Source organism: Molothrus aeneus, chromosome 16 (assembly GCF_037042795.1).
Source record: "Molothrus aeneus isolate 106 chromosome 16, BPBGC_Maene_1.0, whole genome shotgun sequence".
NCBI classification, from domain to species: Eukaryota; Metazoa; Chordata; class Aves; order Passeriformes; family Icteridae; genus Molothrus; species Molothrus aeneus.
Genome location: NC_089661.1, coordinates 15,962,501 through 15,981,890, shown reverse-complemented (window position 1 = coordinate 15,981,890; position 19,390 = coordinate 15,962,501). Strand labels below are relative to the sequence as shown.

The 19,390-nt window shown below is 61.3% G+C and overlaps 3 protein-coding genes across 3 annotated transcripts in view; all 3 read left to right on the top strand.

Annotated features, from left to right (window-relative positions):
• The first annotated feature begins 25 nt into the window (after positions 1-25).
• On the top strand, positions 26-8,711 carry PALB2 (partner and localizer of BRCA2). The gene is made up of 13 exons (XM_066561079.1): positions 26-76; positions 151-210; positions 296-383; positions 829-2,697; positions 3,365-4,164; positions 4,398-4,481; positions 4,622-4,783; positions 5,165-5,250; positions 5,528-5,689; positions 5,839-5,955; positions 6,269-6,356; positions 7,377-7,525; positions 8,431-8,711. The coding sequence occupies exons 1-13, from the start codon at positions 26-28 to the stop codon at positions 8,660-8,662; spliced, it is 3,948 nt and encodes a 1,315-aa protein (XP_066417176.1). The 3' UTR covers positions 8,663-8,711.
• An 879-nt stretch (positions 8,712-9,590) lies between these two features.
• Positions 9,591-11,912, top strand: NDUFAB1 (NADH:ubiquinone oxidoreductase subunit AB1). Its single transcript, XM_066560881.1, has 4 exons — positions 9,591-9,875; positions 9,962-10,049; positions 10,961-11,067; positions 11,738-11,912. Exons 1-3 carry the CDS (start codon positions 9,612-9,614, stop codon positions 11,050-11,052), a joined length of 444 nt encoding a protein of 147 aa, XP_066416978.1. The 5' UTR covers positions 9,591-9,611; the 3' UTR covers positions 11,053-11,067; positions 11,738-11,912.
• Positions 11,913-13,048: 1,136 nt separating this feature from the next.
• The window catches only part of LOC136563669 (nascent polypeptide-associated complex subunit alpha, muscle-specific form-like), a 7,001-nt gene continuing 659 nt past the window's right edge, over positions 13,049-19,390 (top strand). The window contains exons 1-11 of the mRNA XM_066561161.1: positions 13,049-13,115; positions 13,451-13,600; positions 13,966-14,091; positions 14,191-15,894; positions 15,992-16,104; positions 16,295-16,353; positions 16,813-16,970; positions 17,063-17,225; positions 17,295-17,486; positions 18,341-18,556; positions 19,184-19,334. Coding sequence (XP_066417258.1) covers positions 13,049-13,115; positions 13,451-13,600; positions 13,966-14,091; positions 14,191-15,894; positions 15,992-16,104; positions 16,295-16,353; positions 16,813-16,970; positions 17,063-17,225; positions 17,295-17,486; positions 18,341-18,556; positions 19,184-19,334 — 3,099 coding nt within the window. The remainder of the gene's footprint in view (positions 13,116-13,450; positions 13,601-13,965; positions 14,092-14,190; positions 15,895-15,991; positions 16,105-16,294; positions 16,354-16,812; positions 16,971-17,062; positions 17,226-17,294; positions 17,487-18,340; positions 18,557-19,183; positions 19,335-19,390) is intronic.

The window sequence follows — 19,390 nt, the reverse complement described above, 5'->3', positions numbered from 1 at the left end:
GCCGCGCCGCCGCGCCCCGGTTGCCATGGAGGCCCCGCCGGCAGCGGCGGCCCTGAGCGGAGCCGACAAGGAGAAGGTGCGGGGCCGGCCGGGGCGGCGGGACCGGGACCGGGACTGTCCCGGGCCCATCCCGACGGGTATCTCTTGCAGCTGCGGGAGAAGCTGGCGCTGCTGAGGCGGGAGTACAGCGAGACCGTCATCCGGCTGCGGGTGAGCGGAGCGGGCCGGGCCGGGCCGGGGGGCACCGGGGCACCGCCAGCCGGTCCAAGCCCCGCCGGGTCTTGTGTGTCTACAGCGGGCACGGCGAGCCGAGCGAGCCAGGAGCCACGGCCGGCGGGAGCGGAGCCCCACAGGTGGGAGCCGGGGAGAACGGGGCGCTCCAGGTGAGAGTCGGAGAGAACGGGGTGCCTCAGGTAGGAGCCGGGGAGAACGGGGTGGGAGCTGGGGAGAACGGGGTGCCTGCCCCCGGTGGGAGCCGCAGGCAGTCCCCCCCCAGGACAGGGCTGTGGGAGCACCCGGGGACCCGGTGGCTGCTGTTGCCCCACGGACCGTCCTGCACCCGGCCCCGCTGACCCTCACTCCGGGCCCCGCTGTCCCCTCGGCCACTGCCCCCACATCCACTGCCCCCACACGGCCCTTGCCCTGGGCTGAGCCGTGCTCTGCAGTAATGTCTGCTCTGCTTCCCTCCTCCCCAGGTCTGCAGTGCTCCAATCCTGACTGTAAGATCCCCGTTTTTCCCTGATAACAAAGTCTGATTTTACCATGTGATGTTTTTTTCTTGGACAGGACTTTAGGAGTACTTTACACGTGTGGCATTTTCTCCCCCAGGTTCTAGAGATAACACATCTCCTAGTCCTGACAGAGATGGGCCCTCTCAGTTACAGACTAAAACCTGCTCTGATGTTGGCACGGAGAAGACAACATCTGCCACAGTTAAGCACATTCCTGAATTCTCCAGTGATGAGGTTAGCCCTCAGGACAGCTCCCGGGCAGAAAGCTTTCAGGCCAGACAGGAAAACCTGTGCTGTGGGACCATCAGTCCTGTCCCTGTGGAGAAAAAGCCCCAAACCTCCCGAGGCATGATGAAGCTGCGGAGACGGACAAAGGCTCTGGAATCAAAGGAAAGGGAATCAGTGCATGATGTGCATCTAATCAGTACTGGTGAAATGATGAAAAATCAAATTGCCAGTGCAGAGGAGCTTCAGTCACCAGTGTTCAGGCACAGCAGCCTCTCACACACTGAGGAACCTGCTCAAAGGGCACCTGGGGCAGTGCTTGTGCAGGGAGAAAGAAATAGTTTCACTCCTGATGCAGCATCAGGGCTTGTACAGGATGTGTTTGGTGGCAGTGTCACTGCAGGAGAGCCTGAGCTGTCCCCACATGCGCTGAGGGACAGCAGGGACACCTGGCAGCCTGAGTCCTCAAGGGCTGTGGCCACACCTGATGGACATGAGCCGTGTTCACAGCATGGAGATTCTGTTTTACTTGACCCCAGAGGTGATGGCAGAGAAGAATCCCCGAGTAGAATAAAACAGCCAGAGGGTCAGAGTTTGTGTGAAGATCAGGGAGAATTACATGGGCTCCTGGGTTTAATGTCAGAAAATGAAATATTGCCTGACAGCAGAAATACCAGCATAACCAAGGAGAGCAAAAACCATGAAGGACATCAAAGCGACACTAATACCGTGAATCCCTGTCCTGCAGATAAAGCTCTGGACACTGCTGAAGAACTGCTGGAGAATCAACAGCTTGAAATGGAGTCAAGGCTCTCTCCTGCTGCCAAGGTGGTGGCTCCCGAGGGCACGCTGAGCTCCTGCACAGTGGTGGAAGGGCTGCTCTTCCCCGTGGAGTACTACGTCCGGACAACTCGCCGCATGTCCAACTGCCAGAGGAAGGTGGACCTGGATGCTGTCATCCTCAGCCAGCTGGGCAGGAGCAAGAAAGGCCAGCGGAGTAAATGCAAGCAGAAAGATGCAAACCCCAATCAGCCCTTGCAAGAGAGAGCTGAGGGTGATTTAGAGCCAGGGGTTGAGCCCTTCCCTTTTCTTGGGGCAGAAGACGATCAAGCAAACTCAAGTAGTTCTCAGAAATCTCTTCCTGCATCCAGCAACAGCAGCACTTCTCTTGAATCCATTTCTCAGAAAAGCATCACTAGCACAAGGCAAGAGCAGAGACAATCCCAGAGGAAACAGAAGGGAAGAAGAAAGTCTGCCTGCAAAGCCCCCATGCGTCCAGTGTCACAAGAGCTTATAGAGAGTCAGGATCCCACAATGGCCAATGAAAGCAGTGCTCTGCTGTCAAATGAGAACCAGAGTGAAAAGGAAAACTGTGATGCTAACCTTGAAAGGTCTTCCTCAGATGAGAGGAGATTGTCTGGTGCTGCAGCACTGGGGCCCACAGGGCCAGGAGTGACTGGAGCTACCCAGCCAGCAGGTCCTGACCCTCCAGGTGGGAGCCAAGTGCCAGGCAAGTGCCATAAGGCTCTGCTAGAGCAGGTTCAAAACCCACTCCACAGCAGCGATTCCCTGAGCCCAGGGAGCGACGCTTCTGCCAGTGCTGCTGTGTGTCAGGGCCATAAACATCCAGTGCAGCGAGTGAAGAGGCAGCGAGGAGCCGAGCAGCTGCCCGGGGGCAGTGTCCCTCTGCGCCGCTCCCTGCGCTGCTCTGCCAGGCACAGGCCCCCGACGGGCTCACCAGGTACTTCTCACATATAAACTCCCCAAACTGCCTCATTCCCCACGGCAGGGAACATCCCTGTGAGTGCAGGCCCTGCTGTTCACACCCTGCTGGGTTTATGCAAGAAAATACAATAGGAGTTAACTTTCATTCATTTAAAATGAGATTTATTTATTTAAAAATAGATTATTGTGGTGCCCATGTTCCTTGAACAATTCCAGAAACTTGCAGGGAATGAACAGAGGTGGAGCAGGGCTGGGAACTTACTGAGCTGTCCTTGCTGTTGGAGTGAAGGCTGTGAGCACTAGAGCTGGTTTGTCAGCAGTTGAATGTCCGTCTGTTCCTCCAACTGAGTCTGCATGCTAATGATTATTCTCTCCTTTCTGAGGGTCTGTGAATATTGTAAAAAGAGAAAGTGTAGGGAGAAAACCAATAAACCAAACTGACTGAGCACTCAGGCACATCTGTCAGGCTTTGGTGGTGATCTTTGAGCCAAAGTCTTGATCCAGAGGTCCAGAGTAACTGTAGAGTGTAGTGTCGTTCCAGAAAAGTGCCACTTCTGTGTGTTAAGATGAACATGGTGTTTTGATGTTTTTTAAAATCCAAGACACCCTTCATGAGAGATCTGAAAAGGCAAGTTGCTGGTTATTTTATGACACGATGTTCTGTCTTGTATTCTTGTGTTTAGATGACAGCAGCAGAGGATGCAGCAGTGCCATGGGTCCACAGGGTCCTGCTGCCCTTGGGCTCCCTGCTGCGGACCCCGACACTCGTGGCTCCCTCTTCTCCTTCCGCAGCCTCCAGTGGCTGGTCCCTCAGCTGGGCATCAGGGACTTCCACTTACCAAATGAGGAATTTGGAGTGCTGAAACTGGAGAAGTTGAAATCATCCCCTGTGAATGACTTGGAGGATTTTGTGTCTGGGGATGGTGTGGCTCCAGAGGACACACCAGATGCACAAATGAAGCCAAAAGAAAAAAGTCTCAGAAGTAATTTAATTTTGCCTTCGAAAACTGGATTGCCTGAACTCCCTTGCATGGAAGGCCTGACTTCCAAGAAGGAGCTTTCCACCCATGAATTGCTGTTTACTCCCATGGGGACTGTCCTAGAGGCTCCCACTCACCCTGAGCCTGAGATTTCCTCGTCTGTTTTCCCTGCTGTGGGTGCAACCCCAGGTGTTTTACCTTCAGTGCATACTGAGGTGTTCCCTGACACACCTTCTGTACCTGCCTTGCCAGTGACCCCACCTTCCCCCAGAGGAGCAGCTGCCCTGGTCCTGGGCGATGTGGCACACAGAGACCCTGCTGTGCCACTGCACCCTGACACCTGCGCTGCAGGGGCTGCCAGAAACCAGAAGGAGCAAGGTACAGCATTGCCTTCAGCAGCTGAAAGAGGTCCTGAGAACAAATCTGATGAGACTGTGTCCTTGGAGAAGCATCAGCAGCCAGAGAACAAAGAGCAGGAATCCTGCAGAGCCTCACCTGAACAGGTAACAAGCTGGGATCTTTGTGAAGGGTACTAAGCCAGTGGTTTTGTGGGCAAATCCCCTTTTTCCAGAGTCCTGTCTGACTTCAGGGAGAAGTTCTCTTTGCATGGATCACAGCAGTGGCATGCAGTACCTGCATGAGTGACAGGGAGCATGCAACAATTCTGCCTCATTCTTGCAGGTGCTGAATATAATTTCAAAGTTGAATTACGCTCATTTTTATTTTGTTCATGCAGATAAAAGATGCAGCAGAGCCGCTGACTGCAGCGCTGCCGGATGGCCCCAGAGAAGAGAGCTTGCAGTTTGTCTCAGAGCTAAAGGTGGGAGAGCAGCAGGGAATTGTGACCGAGGCAGCAGCAGCAGCAGCAGCTCTGCCAGACAGGGTTGAACAGAAGTGCAGCAGGAGCGCTGTGTGGTGTCAGAGGAGAGCACAGAGGAGAGCACGGTGTCTGTTTGGCAGGAGCCCTGGTGCTCGGGCGCGGTGGACGTGGGCGCGGTGTGCTGGGCAGCAGCCGGCTGCAGGGAGCTGCGCGTGGTCACCGCCTGCGAGAGCGCCGTGTCCCTCTGGCAGCCACGGGCCCCCGCCGGCTGGGCCAGGGTGCACACCTGGCACCTCAGAGAGGTACGGACACATCCTCACTGCTAGAGTTAAGGGCAGCTTCCTTGCCCCATGTGTTCCTGAGACACGAGGAGCTTGGACCTGCTTGTATGGTTGCGTGGTTACCTGCTGGAATTTAATACCTTATGCACGCAATGGTGCCTGCACTTCACTTGTGCTTTTTCCCCTTAGAGTTCCTCAAGACACGTTTTGTCTCTTGTATCAGCGAGGATTGTTTAATTAGGCACTCAGCAGAGAGTGCAGCTGTTCATTTTAGTGTGCTTCTTGAGAGGGGTCTGAAAATCCATCCTGCTCCACATCATTTTACTTGAAACACTCTAGAAAATGAGAATAAAGTCAAAGGGACACTGTGGGTGGCACTGAATTCTTGTTTTGTTGTCCCAGATTCCTGTAATCCAGATTGTTCCTCTGCCAGACACCTGTAACCTCGTGTGTGTAGCACTGGGAGAGCTGGAGATTGGAGAAATAAGGTTTTGTATTTATTTCTTACTAGTGCTTTGCACCCTGAGTAGTTGCAGCTCAGCTCCTTGTGAGAAGTGGTTGACATTATCTTTTTAACTAGTGTGGCACTTTCTCAGTTGCTTTAACAGTTGGAAAATGTGGAAGGGATTTCTAAAAATCAACTGTAAAGACCTGTTTATTCACCTCAGAGCTGGCAGGCTGATAGAACAGACTGATCTTTATATGCTACTGCATATTTGAGTGGGGCTTCCTCCTGTCATGGTGTGTGCTTGTCTCTTGATTTAGGCTCTTGCTTTATTCTTCTGAGACTGACTCATTCAAGCACTCCCTAGTGAAAACTGGGAATATAAAAGCAGTTGCTGGGCTAAAGGACTGGAGGCTGGTGAGCAGCAGCAGGACCATGCAGGAGCAGCAAGTGGAGATGTTTGTTCTCTCAGAGACAGGGGGGTGAGTTTGGGGGTGCTGCTTTGGGTGGTGTCCCCGTGGTGGGTGGGATAAAAGCGAGGAAACACCTCAGATGTTGAGCAGTGTTATGTTCCTCTTCCAGAACACACTTTTTGTTTTACCTGCTCTTCTATGTGCTGGTCTCCTTTCAGGAGCAAGGACAGGCAGACTCTGATGCCCCCTGAAGAAACGGTTACAGCCTTTGCTGAAGTAGAAGAGATGAGAGAGGCCTTGGTGGGCACCACTGCAGGGAACAGTGTTGTGGTTTGGTGAGTGTTTCCTCTGCCACACACAGTTTAGGGGCTGGGGGCAGTTTCAGCAGCTGCAGGGCTGTACAGGGGTGCTGGCTGGCTGCTGAGCCACCATGAAATGGTGGTTGTCAGAGGGCCAGTGCTCAGTGTGGCACCACAGTCAGACAGCCAGGGAATTGCTGTAATTCCATTGCTTTTGTATCATCCTCACTACACCCTTCCTGGCTATTGGCTTCGTTTGCTTAATGTGGAACCAAACCCATGTCCGTCCTGCACAGGGGTGTAACTGTGATTAGAAATGAGTCAGAATTTGTGTTTTCACCAACTGCAGGAATCTGAGAACTGGTCAGCTCCTGAGGAAGATGCACGTTGGTTATTCCTACCCAGCTTCCATCTGCCATCGAGCGTATTCTGACTCCGTACGTACACAAAATTCACAGTTCATGCTTGGGCTGCACTGGCTGGGATGGGGATATAAAGGATTGAAGTTACTAGGGAGGGCTGAACTATCAGCTCTATTTCAATACACTGCAAATAATTCAAGGATAGACAGGTTACCAGGAGGAATAAAAAACCTTCTCTGGCTGCCTCGACTCCTGGCTTTCTGCAGGGTGCTAGTAAAGTGGGAGCAATGCATCCTGGTGCATTCCAAAGCTGCAGCATGCTGTGAGTAGGAAGCAGAAGTGCTGTTGCCCAGGCCTGGTGCTTGGCAAGCCTCTTCCATGTCACACGTGGGTGCTGCCAGCATTAGAATCCCTCTGTGAATGTTCCTCTGGACATACATGCCCGAGGGAATGGGCTGTGTGAAACCAACATTCACACTAATCATCTTTCCCCGCTTGCTTTTACCTGTGCTGTGATTCCCAATGGGTTTTTGTGCTTTATCAAGGATTTGATTGTTTTCAGTGAGCATGTAACCTTTTGGGACAAGAATGTCTTGTCCAATAATGGTGCCTTGGGTCAGACTCTTTGGAGTCTTCCTCACATTATCCATCCCAGGATATTTCATGCTGGTTTGTGGCCATTCTGGGAGCTACTGTTTTCAGTTGTGCTGCTTTCCATGGAATTTTTGTTACATTTTAAGCTTGTAGGGATTAGAGTGTGACCCAGAAAATTTACTTCTTTTGTTTTTTGAAGTGTCACCTCATCCTATAGCAGGTTTAGCTTTTTGAAACAGGAAGAGAAATTCATAAATCCCTCGGGTCACTGAGCTGTCACTCTGCTGTGTTGCATCAGCCCTTATCAGCCAGCAGCTGCTTTTGCTTTTATCTAATTTGATAAGGAAAGTAAACCGTTTCTCTTTTCCTCAGTAAAAATAATGCATCACTGTTCACAGGGCTGTGATTACAGAGAGTCTAGCACTTAATTTTTGGAAAATTATTTTGGTTTTCCTCCTCCTGCTGTTGTTTTTAGTGATGTATTTTCCCTCTCTGTATCAGGGCCTTCTGTTTGTTGTTTTGAGCCACCCTCATGCCAAAGAGAGCGAGTCCTGTGGAAGCCCAGCGTTCCGCGTGGTGGCCTTCAACCCGCGCACGGGCCGGGGCGCGCCGGTGACGTCCTCCTGCCTCCCCCCTGGCCCGGCAGGCAGGCGAGTCCTGGGGCTGGGCTGGGCTGGGCTGGCTCCTGCGGGGCTTTGGGAGAGCCCTGGCGGGGATCCAGCGGCCATCTCCCCGTGATAGGGGCTGCATCCGGCCCTGCGTGTGTGCGGTGCCAGGCTGGGGGCCGGGGCTGTGAGCTGCTTCCTGCCCACTTCCCACTGCAGGCTGTGCCCTGACCCCTGGCAGCTCTGTCACCGTCACGGCAGGGCTGGCTTTGTCCTCCAGGGACTGGGGGAGTGTCCCTGGGCTCCTCAGGACTGACTTTGTCCCCACGGGACCGGGGGAGTGTCCCTGGGCTCCTTGGCTAAACCCCTGGCGCTGCCTGCAGCTGCAGCATCCCGTGCTGCCAGGTTTGTTTGTGTGGAGCAGCTGGCTGCAGGCACATGGCCTTTTCCTTCCTGCCCTGTGTTTTGAGGCATCAGCAGGCTTAGCCTTGTGTTTAAGGCTCAGCCTGCAGTGTCCTTGCACAGGAAATGTGATGGATGTGGGGGAATAGTGGTGGACCAAGGTCTTGGTTACTGAACAGTCATGGAATCACAGAATGGTTTGGGTTGGAAGAGACCTTAAAGACCATCCAGTCCCACGCCCTGCCCTGGGCAGGGACACCTTCCACTAGACCAGGTTGTTCCAAGCCCTGTCCAACCTGGCCTTGGACACTTGTGGTTTTTTTTTTTTTTTTAAGGGAGCCACCTTTTAAGAGTACTCCTTTTTCAAGTATGTTCTGAGTCTCCAGGAGGATTTCCTTGGCCTCCTCCCTTCCCAGTTGCACTGGAGGAACAGTCCGGAGTGTCGGCTGCCTGCCGTTGCTATTAATCTTTAACTGAGCCCGGGCTAACGGAACAAACGCTGCCGTGGTGTTTTTGCACATCCCCTGCTGACCCCCGTGTCCCCGCAGGTACCTGGAGGGTGACGTGTGGGACACCGCGGGAGCCGCCGTGCTGACGTCGGGCGCAGTGGCCGTGTGGGACCTGCTGCGGGGCCGCTGCACGGCCGTGCTGCCCCCGGGCCCCGCGGGGCGCTGGGCCCTGGCGCGCTGGGCCCCCGGCGGGGCCGGGCTGCTGGCTGGGCGCCGCGATGGCACCGTGCAGCTGTACCGGTACCGGCCCCCGCAGCCGGGAGCCGCCTGACGGGCGGGCAGGGCCGCCTGCCGTGCCATTAAACCTGCTGCCTTGGGAACCAGCCCGTGTCTGTTGTCACTGCTCTACTGCGGGGGGCTGCGGACAAGGACCTGGGGGCTCTCATGGACACCGAGCTGTCCTGAGCTGCAGTGTGTCCTGGGGGCCAAGGAGGACAATGGTGTCCCTGGGAAAAGCATTTGCAGCAGGTCAGGGAGGGGATCCTTCCCCTCTGCTCAGCCCTGCGAGGCACTGCTGGAGAGCTGTGTCCAGCTCTGGGCTCCTCGGGACAGCAGGGGTACGGAGCTCCTAAAGCGAGTCCAGCAGAGGCTGTGGAAATGATGAAGGGACTGGATCATCCCCTGACGAGGAAAGGCTGAAGGAGCTGGAGCTGGTCAGCCTCTAGAGCAGACGCAGCTGAGAGGGACCTTATCAGTGTGTGTTAATTATCTAAAGGGGTTGCCAAGAAGAGGGACCAGGCACTTCTCAGTGGTGCTGAGCAATAGGAGAAGAGGCTACAGGCATGGCAAGTTCCACCTGGACACGAGGTAGAACTTTCCTGTGCAGTGACAGAGGAACAGAGTTCAGAGAGGGTCTGGAGTCTCCCGCAGTGGAGATGTTCCCAGGCCGGGAGGGGCGATACCGGCCCGATCCAGCCGGGATCACGGGACCGCAGCCGGGTTACGGAACCGCAGCCGGGTTACGGGATCGCAGCCGGGATCACGGAACCGCAGCCGGGTTACGGGACCGCAGCCGGGATCACGGGATCGCTGCTCCCAGCCCGGTCCAGCTGGGATCACGGGATCGCTGCCCCGGTCACGGGATCGCAGCTGGGATCACGGGATCGCCGCTGCCGGTCCGGCCCATCCCGGGATCGCGGCCCGCGGCGCTGCGGCCGCCGCCCGGCAGAGGGCGCTGCAGGCGCCGGTCTCGCCGCGCGGCGCCCGCCGGGACAGCGACGATGGCGGCCCGTGTCCTCTCGTCCTGCGCCCGCCGCCTGCTGCCGCTGCCCGCCCGCCCCGCCGCGCTCCGCTCCCTCCGCCGCCTGCCGCCCGCCGCGCCCGCCCCGCCGGGCCGCCCCGCGCCGCCCGCGCTGCTCCGGCTGCCGCGCGTGGCCGCGCCGCTCTGCCGCAGCTTCTCCGAGCTGCCGCCGCTGACCTTGGCCGACATCAAGGACCGGGTGCTCTACGTGCTCAAGCTCTACGATAAGATCGACCCCGAGAAGGTGAGCGGGACGGGGGGGAGGCGGCCGGGCCGCGGGCTCCGGTGTGACGGGTGCCCGTGTCCCGCTGACCGCCGTGTCCTCCCCAGCTCACAGCCGAGTCCCACTTCATGAAGGACCTGGGCCTGGACAGTCTGGACCAAGTGGAGATCATCATGGCCATGGAGGACGAGTTCGGTAACGGCGCCCGGGCCTGCTGGGCCGTGCGAGCGGCGGCACCGCCGGCCTGTGCCGTGTGGGGCAGGGAGAAACGCACAGAGCCGGGCAAACCCCGCAGGGCCAGCCCTGGGGGCAGAGCAAACCCTACAGGGCCAGCCCTGGGAGCAGGGCAAACCCCACAAGGCCAGCCCCGAGAGTAGGGCAAAGCCTACAGAGCCAGCTATGGGAGCAGGGCAAACCCCAAAGAACAGGGCAGACCCCACAGTGCCAGCCCTGAGTGCAGGGCAAACCCCACAGGGCCACCAGTGAGCTGGGCACCCACAGCAGTCAGGAATATGGTCCTTAGCTGTGGAGCTCAGCCCCGTTGGAAGCAGTCAGGAATATGGCCCTTTGCTGTGGAGCTCAGCCCCGCTGGAAGCAGTCAGGAATATGGCCCTTTGCTCTGGAGCTCAGCCCCTTTGGAAGCAGTCAGGAATATGGCCCTTTGCTGTGGAGCTCAGCCCCGCTGGAAGCAGTCAGGAATATGGCCCTTTGCTCTGGAGCTCAGCCCCGTTGGAAGCAGTCAGGAATATGGCCCTTTGCTCTGGAGCTCAGCCCCGCTGGAAGCAGTCAGGAATATGGCCCTTTGCTCTGGAGCTCAGCCCCGTTGGAAGCAGGAATTCTGTCCCACCCCCCATGGGCACCAGCCGGGGAGGGGGAAAGGGGAGCAGAGGGTGCTGAGCCCTGCCACACTCTGGTGTCCGGGGGGCTCTGGCTGCTGCTGTGCCTGCCGTGTCCCCTGTCTGGAAGCAGTGTCACTTTGGGGAGTGCAGTGACAGCTCTGGCTGACAGCAGCCCCTGCCTGCGTGTCCCCTGAGCCACCAGCCACCCCTTCCTCGCCCTTTCCCTTTTCCATTGGTTTTGGGCTAAGTGTGTGCCCTTTCTTGCAGGATTTGAAATTCCTGACGGAGATGCAGAGAAGCTGATGCGCCCACAGGAGATTGTAGATTACATTGCAGATAAGAAGGATGTTTATGAGTGAAGCAGTTGCTCAGAGGTGAGTTCAGAGGTGCTCTGAGGGTGCCTGGGCACACACGGGTGATGTGTGGCACCGGTGGGATCCCAGCAGCTCGGGAGGGAGCTGGCAGCAGCTGTGGGTGCCAGCGGGGAGGGCAGGTGGAGGGTGTTTTCCTGAGGGTGGGGGTGTTTTCCTGAAGCACCTGCAGCTGGGCACAGGACGTGGGCTCAGCCTCTCATCTGGTCCTGCCTGGCACATCCAGCACTCAGCTCATCCCTGGGGCAGCAGTGGGTGCCAAGTTGCTCTCAGCCATGGCCCCATCTCCCCGTGCCCTGTGCAGGGTGTGTGGGGGCACCTCAGCCCTGCCACTGCTGCTGTTTCCTCTGCCTCAGCCGGGAAGGAAATGGGCAGGAAAGGGTTATAGGAGCGGCCGGGGAAGGCTGCAGGGGAAATGAGGTGGCCTCAGGCCAGCCTGCAGCACTGATCCACATTCTTGCCTGTTCCTGTGTGGCTCCAGGCTTCCCCCCCAGCTCCCTGGGGCAGGGGGGCTGTGACCCTTCTTTGTCCAGGGCCAGGGTGGGAGCTGTGGCCTCTGGAGAGAGCTGGGGGCTCCTTCTGTGCCTGTGTTCAGTACTCAGCGTGTCCTGACCCACTTCTGTACCTTTGAATGCTTGGTGAGGTGTTAAACATGTGGATTTTGTTTTCTCAGGAGTTGTCCCACACCAGGACTGGGCTGGTGCCGGCAGGGATGGACGGGAGTGCACACGCTGTCCCACTGCTGCCTTCTTTGGAAGCTGCACGTGGATGTTGTATTTAAAGCTGTCTGAATGTGTTGTCCTTTAAAAACAAGAAAAAAAAAAAACAGGAATAAAGAGTTAAGACCATTCTGGTGGTGGCTGTTCTGTCTCACACAGTGGGTGGATCCTGGTGGTGGTGTTGGGTGTGAAGGACACTCGGGGGACCCTGCCCCGAGATTTGGCTCTGCCCTGCATGCTTGTAACTGTTTATTTCATCAGTGCTGATAAAAACAAGTTCTGTGTGAAAGGCTTCTGCTTTCCTGATGGAAAATAAGGGGGAGAATGATTTTCCTGCTGCTGAACAGCGAATTGACATTGCTGTTCCTGTACACCCGGTTCATCTCAGCATGGGAGCCTTGCTTTAACCCTCATGAGGCAGGAACGGGGTATTTCTGAACACTGCACAGTTTTTCCTCAGAGCCAAGAAACACTGACATGTCACAGCAGCCCTGCCAGGCTGGGAGCCAAGGAAGTGTCAAGGATAACAGATCCTCTGGCAGTGGGGGAGGTAAGGATGGAAAATGGAGCAGAGGCTGCAGTGCTGCCCATGGTGCCTGTGTTGTGGTGGGCTGCTCCCAGGGTGTTCTCAGGAGCTGCACCTCACTGTGAGATCCCTGGCACACCAGTGACCCTCTGCCTCCGGGGCACAGGTGTTGTTCTCACTGTGCCCTTGGAAGCTTCTCCCTGCCCCACAGCCTGGCTGAGCTCTGGGGCGATTTCTGAGCAGAGCTGGGGGCACACGGTGGGTTTGGCTCCTGTGCCTCTGGTGGCTCCCCGCGGCATGGACACGAGGTGTCTGATGGTGGGGAGTGGTCGCTGGCTTCCCGCGGGTGTGGTGACCCTGAGGGATGCGGTGAGGGAGCTGCAGCCAGAGCTGACATTGGTGTCCTGGCGGAGCCCTTGTCCCGGCACGGCTCACGGAGCGGGGACAGCCGGGGGCAGAGCACGCGTCCCGGGATGAACCGCTGGGAGGGGGCCGGGCAGGGGCTGTGAGTCCCCGAGCCCCGCAGGCGGCGGCTCCGCGCCGAGCACCGGGGGCCGTGCCGAGCTGCCGAGCCCCGGTCCGCCCGGCCCGAGGGAGGGAGCTCCGGGGCCGGCGCTGGTGCCGGTGCCTCGGGGCGGGTCCGGGCCGGGGGCTGCGGTTCCCGGCGCCTCCGCCCCGCCGCAGCGGGGGCGGGCGGGGGCTTCCTGCCGCCGCCTGGCAGAGCCGCCCGCGCCGCGCCATGGAGCGGCCCCGGCTCCCGCTGCCCCGGGCCCGGCCGCCGCTGCCCCGGCTCCTGGCCGCCGCAGGTGAGGGGGGCACGGCCGGGAAGGGTCCCCGGTGCCGCTGGTCCCGGGGCGGGGGATGCTGCGCTCGGGGGGCGGCGGCGGCAGCAGGGCCGGTGCATCCCGGCGGCCCGGAGCTCTGCGGCGGCGGTGGGGCCGGTACCGGCTCCGGGCAGGTCCGTGTCCCTGCCGGGGCTGGGGCCGGGGGCGGCGGCTGCTCGGTGTCCCTGGGACCTGCCCGGAGTGGGCCCGGCCGCGGGTACCGGGGCGAGCGGGCAGCGGGGCGGGCACGCCGGCGGCGGCCGCGTGTGTTTTCTGTGTGGCCATTCCGTGCCGTGCTGTGGCCATTCCGTGCCAAGCTGTGCCGCCAGCCCGGGCTACTCCGTGGCCTCGAAGGCGGCGGGTGCTGCCCCTGCGGGAGCCCGGGTGGGCGCCGGTGGAGAGCGGGGCCCGCAGGCTCCTGGTGAGCCCCGAGCAGTGCCAGCCCCACCGGGCGGTGCCCACCCGCCGTAGCTCCTGCTGAACCGCCCATTATCACTGGAGAGGGGCCGCCACGGGCCCCGGAGCCCTGCCCGGAGCACTGCCACCCGCTGGTGCCGGTGCTGGCACCATCGGGCTCGGGGTGAGCCCAGCACGGGCACAGTGAGGTGGTGGGGCAGGACTCGCCACCGTTCGCTGGGACCTGGGCAGGTGGTTCCCCGCTGGGTTTGGGTTGTTCTGGAGCATCCCCTTCAGCAGAGCCCCCCTCGGTTAACAGAATGCAGAAAGAGACGGGGGGGGTCTCACCTCGGCGGTAGCTCCGGGTGCCCGGTGCTGGTGCGGGATGCTCGATGCCCAGCACCGCTGCACGCTGCTCCTTTCTCTCTCTTCCCAGTGCTCGTGGAATGCTGCGCACGGCTTTGCCCGGCCTTGGGCAGCGGGACGGGCTCTGCTCTGAGCGCTGCCGACCCCTGCGCCCAGCTGGGCACGGCGGCGGGGGAGCGCTGCCGGACAGGTCCAGGTACGGCCGCCCCTCCCGCACCGTCCGTGGCACCGAGTGCCAGCCGCGGGGGCTGCGGCTCGGAGTCGCTCAGTGCTCTCCCCTGGCCTCTGCCCGCAGATCGCCCGCAGCCGGGAGCCGGCACGGGGCAGCCTCCCACACCAGGGGCCGTGGGGCAGCTGTGGACAGAGGCTGGACCGCCGCCCTTCCCCGGAGCCCCCGCCGGGACAGCCGAGCCCTACAGCCCGCAGGAGAGCCCCGGGCTGGGCAGGGAGGGCACAGGGCCGGCCGTGCGGGGCGGTTCGGCCGCCGAGCCCCCGGGACCCCCGGTCTCTGCAGGCAGGGAGCAGGCAGCCCCCGCCGGGCCGGGGGTGACCGCGGCAGGGACCCCAGCCCCTGCGGAGGCACACACGGATCCTGCCTCCACGCACCCCCCGGGCCCTGAGCCTCTGGCACATGTGACAGTAGAAGGCGCCACGACCGCGCAGGGGCCACTTTTGTATTCACCACGCTCCGTGACAGTGCCAGGTTCTGCCAGGGGACAGTGGAGGTCCAGCAGCAGCCTGCTGGGATGGAGGGCCATTGGGACAGCCCTCGTGCAGAGCCAGAATGCCACTGTCCAGCTGGGTGACAGCAGCCCAGGGACCCGCCCGGGCACCGTGCTGGCCACTGACAGCTCAGCTCCAGGGACAGCAGGGACATCACCCTTTGCTGGGGGGCTGCAGAGGCTGCTGACCCCCCCTGGGACACTGCAGGGGACACACTGGGGGCTGCCAGGGCTGTCAGCAGGACGGGGCTTTGCTTCCCACCCACGGGAGGGTCCCCACTCTGCCCCTCACCCCTCTGCACTGTCCCCTGGGCCTGGTGGGAGCCCTTTGGCCAGCACAGCCTGGCCAGCTGTGGGGACAGACCCGGCCTCGCTGCCTGCCACACGCGGGGGCTCAGGTCTGCCTGTCCCCACCACCATGGCCAGCACCCCAGGGGTGACATCTCCCGGCCAGGGAGGAGCTCTGGACCTGACCACGGGAGTCTTGGGCCCACCCGACAGAGAGGGTCCCTCTGAACGCAGTCACATCCCCCTGAGCCCATCAGCCATCCCAGGGCAGCCTCCTGTCCCCCCAGCCCCTGGAAGCCCCGCAGTGGCACAGGGTGGGGTGACACATGCCAGTCCTGGATCCCCCCACATGTCCCCGTCCCCACAGTCTGCCCCAGCCAGTGGCTCTGCAGTGACCCTGCTGTCAGCCCCCCTGCCTTCCCCAGGGACCACTATGGGCACCCCTCTGGGGGACCCCTCCCCAGGGCTGCCCCATTCCAGCTCAAAGGTGGGTCCTGCTGAGAGCCCTCCATCCCTGGGGGGGACCCAGGTGGGAGTGGGCAGCCTGGCACCGCCCTCAGCACCTGGGCCTCCCCAGCAGCCAGCTTCATCCCAGCCTGCACCTTCCCCAGGACCCACCACTGCTGTTGGTGCCACCAGCACCGGCGTCACTGCCACCATCACAGCTGCCACCAGCCCAGAAAGGCTCGGGGACATGGGGACAGTCACAGCAGAGCCACATCCTGCTGTACTGCAGAGGGGTGTGCAGGGGGTGACATGGGGATCCCCAGCTCATGTGCCCACTGCGATGCCCGGGCCCCCCCAGCAGCCCCCAGATTCCCATGGTGGGGGCCCTGGGTCCCCCCCAGCTGCTGTGGACACAGAGCTGGCCCAGCCATCGAGCAGCCCCACAGGGAGGACAGACACTGACACCCCCCAGGTGACGCGGGCTGCGGTGGGCAGGGCCCCCCAGGTGTTCATCGTGGAGGATCAGCCCCCACTCCTGCGAGGTGAGTCAGGCTTGGGATCCTCTGCTGGGGCACGGCAGGAGGGGGACGAGGCTCCTGGGTGGGGCCATGACCTGCGGTTCCCCTTGTCGTCCTGCAGCGCCGCTCCTGCGCATCCCCTGTGAGCTGGTGCTGGACATGGCGTTCGTGCCGGCCCTGCAGGACCCCGGCTCCCCCGAGCGCCAGGAGCTGCTGCGGGGCTTCAACCAGACGGTGAGTGCGGGCTGGGGGCGGCGGGCCGGGGAATGCGGGCCGGGCCGGGGAAGGCGGGCTGGGGGCTGCGGGCCGGGCCGGGGAATGCGGGCTGGGGGCGGCGGGCCGGGGAATGCGGGCTGGGGGCTGCGGACCGGGCCGGGGAACGCGGGCCGGGGACACCGCGCTCAGCTCCCGCCGCCCTGCGCAGGTCACTCCCCTCTTCACGCCCGTGCCTGGCTTCCTGCGGCTGGAGGTGACCGGGATCAGGTGGGTGCTGGCACAGTCCTGCAGGTGTCGGGGATCGGGTGGGTGCTGGCTCGGTCCCGCAGGTGTCGGGGATCAGGTGGGTGCTGGCACAGTCCCGCAGGTGTCGGGGATCGGGTGGGTGCTGGCACAGTCCTGCAGCATGTCTGGGATCGGGTGGGTGCTGGCACAGTCCCGCAGGTGTCGGGGATCAGGTGGGTGCTGGCGCGGTCCCGCAGGTGTCTGGGATCAGGTGGGTGCTGGCGCGGTCCCGCAGGTGTCTGGGATCGGGTGGGTGCTGGCACAGTCCTGCAGCATGTTTGGGATCGGGTGGGTTCCGGCTCGGTCCCGCAGGTGTCGGGGATCGGGTGGGTGCTGGCTCGGTCCCGCAGCGTGTCCCGCTCCCGGCACGGGGCACGGGGGCAGTGCCGTCCCGGGGTGCGGCGCCCCCAGCCCCGCGGTGTCCCCGCGGTGTCCCCGCAGGGAGGGCAGCGTGGTGCTGAGCTACGACGCGCTGTTCGCGGCCGAGCAGCTGCCGGGGCCGGGGCTGGACGAGCTCCTGGAGGCCGCGCTGGGCTCTGCCCGTGCCCGGCCGGGGCTGGCGCTGGGCACGGCCCCCGTCCTGCGCCACGTGGCTCTGGGTGAGTGCGAGGCCGTCTCGGGCCCGGGGGCTGCTGGCAGGGCGGGCACACGCTGGGCAGCGAGGGTGACACAGCCGTGCCTGTCCCTGCAGCGCGGCCGCTGGACCCCTGTGCTCTGCTCTTCACCTGCCCGTCCGGCTTCGCCTGCGCGTCCAGGGCGGACGGGAACGTGACCTGCACCTCCCTGTGCCACCGAGCCTACTGCAAGAACCACGGCATCTGCTCGCACGGCCGGGACCAGCAGCCCCGCTGCCAGTGAGTGCCCTGGGGACAGCCCGGGGTGGCGGCGCTGTCCCCCTGGCGCTGACGGCCCCCTCGGTGCAGGTGCCCCGTGGGCAGCGATTTCTGGTTCATGGGGCTGCGCTGTGACTACCGGGTGACACAGCAGGGCCTGCTGGGCACGGCGGCCGGGGTCCTGCTCAGCATCGTGCTCCTGGGCGCCGTGCTCGCCGCCGTCGCCGTGCGCCGGTTCAAGGCGCTGCTGCTGGAGGCCAGGGCGGACCAGACCCGCAGCAGGTGGGAGCACAGGGCCGGGGGGCCTGACTGGGGTCTGGGGGCTCCGGAGGGTGGGCACTCCTGCCCCTGCTGGGCTCTGGGGGTGAGGGCCAGCAGGGAAAGTCATGGTGGGGTCGCTGGGCTGGGGCTGAGCTCTGCCAAGGAAAACAGCATTGGGAGTGGGATAGCGGCAGTGGGAGGTGATGGGGGGATGCTCCCAGCCACGGGAAGTGAGGCTGGCTGGGGGCTGGGGGCTGTGCGGGCACTGAAGGGCTGTGGGCTGTGCTGCTGTGGACAGATGTGCACCATGTGCTGATGAGCTCCAACTGCATGGTCTCCGGGACCCCTCGGTGCTACCCGTGGCACAGGGTCTGCCTGCCCCAGCATGTCCTGCCCATCCTGGGGGCTGAGCGAGGCTCGAGCACAGCCCTGACAAAGCAGCTCATTGGGGAACGGGGTTCTGCTGTCCTGGCCCCACTCACTGCCCATTTTGTAATGTGCTGTGGGGATTGTTCCCGAGGAAACCACTGGAACAGCTGCAACCACCGCGGGGCTGCGGCCAAGGCTGAGCAGTGTCACGGGCTCTGTCCCCACCCTGCGTGTGCAGCTGGGCCCTTCCCTGAACCCAGGAAATTTGGGCAGAAATCTGTGATCTGTGCTGTCAAGCAGTCACTGGGGTTGTGTGCTCACGTGCTTGTGTATGTGCACATGCGTGTACACACGTGTGCATGTGCCTGCCGTGTGTTTGTACCTGTGATTATCCGTGTGTGTGCACACCTGTGTGTATGTGTGTATCTCTGTGTGTATCTCTGTGTGTATGTGTACCCGTGTACCTGTGTGTGCACATGTGAGCCCATGCCCGTCCTGTCCTGCAGCTACCGCCGTTTCTGCCGCCTGGACGATGTCTCAGCCCAGTACTGGTCCCGCTCGGGGCTGCCCTCGGCCAGCTCGCTGGACAACCCGGCCTTCAGCAACTCGGAGGAGCTGCTGCAGCTGCAGGTGCTGGACAGCGGCTGCTGCGGCTGCCGGGGGGACGCGGCTGGAGCCAAGCGGGGCCTGGCGCCCTGTGCCCACCCACGGTGCCAGCCCAGGTAGGGAGCAGGGCCTGGGCTGGGCTGGGCTCGGGGGGCTCCGCTCACTCTGGGCAGGGAGGGCTTTGGGGCACACGGAGCCCTGGAACCGTGCGCGCAGCCCTGCCCAGCCAGTGGCTGCTCCTCCATGGACAGTGCCGGGAGCTCTGACACCTCCCAGCCCTTGGAGTCCCTGGAGCAGCACCTGTTTATTATTTTATTTATTTTATTTTATTTTATTTTATTTTATTTTATTTTATTTTATTTTATTTTATTTTATTTTATTTTATCCCATGGGAGGAGCTGTGTGTGCTGGGACTGCTGTAAGGGAGGAGAGTTCACATCTGCAGGAAAGGGTGGCTCTGTGTGCTCATGGGAAACTCAAATCAGCTTCCAGGGTGTCCATGGAAAAAGAGCCCTGGAAGTTTCCAGCTCTATTGGCAAAGGGCAGGATGGGCAGGAACACCCCCAGCTGTGGGCCCAGGGAAATCAGGAGCAAAGCCAGAGCTCCGGGTGCTCCCCTCTGGGGCCAGAGCTTGGCACTGCCCCAACAGCGACTTCATCACCCCCAGGGCACAGCACAGGGTCCTTCTCCTGCACCAGCCTGACTCATCCCCTTCTCTTAACTACCCGTGGATTTTTTTCCAGTTTCCATTACGACTGGGACACCAGCTCCAGCAGCATGAATGACCCTATGGTGGACTCGGGCAAAGCCAGTGACATCTCAGTGTCGAGCTGGCCGATGGAGCCCATCCAGTGGGCTCCTTTCCCTCTCCACCAGCTTTCCAGGCAGCGACCGGTGAGCAGGGCTGGGAAGGGCTGGAGGGGCCAGGGTGGGCGTGCAGGGGTGCAGGT

Bases quoted from the DNA above. Each gene is read 5' to 3' on its own strand.
- PALB2 (XM_066561079.1), top strand. From the start codon at position 26: ATGGAGGCCCCGCCGGCAGCGGCGGCCCTGAGCGGAGCCGACAAGGAG. The intron at 5,956-6,268 runs GTGAGTGTTTCC...CACCAACTGCAG, and splicing joins GGGAACAGTGTTGTGGTTTG to GAATCTGAGAACTGGTCAGC. The intron at 6,357-7,376 runs GTACGTACACAA...TCTCTGTATCAG, and splicing joins ATCGAGCGTATTCTGACTCC to GGCCTTCTGTTTGTTGTTTT.
- NDUFAB1 (XM_066560881.1), top strand. From the start codon at position 9,612: ATGGCGGCCCGTGTCCTCTCGTCCTGCGCCCGCCGCCTGCTGCCGCTG. The intron at 9,876-9,961 runs GTGAGCGGGACG...TGTCCTCCCCAG, and splicing joins ATAAGATCGACCCCGAGAAG to CTCACAGCCGAGTCCCACTT. The intron at 10,050-10,960 runs GTAACGGCGCCC...CCTTTCTTGCAG, and splicing joins GGCCATGGAGGACGAGTTCG to GATTTGAAATTCCTGACGGA.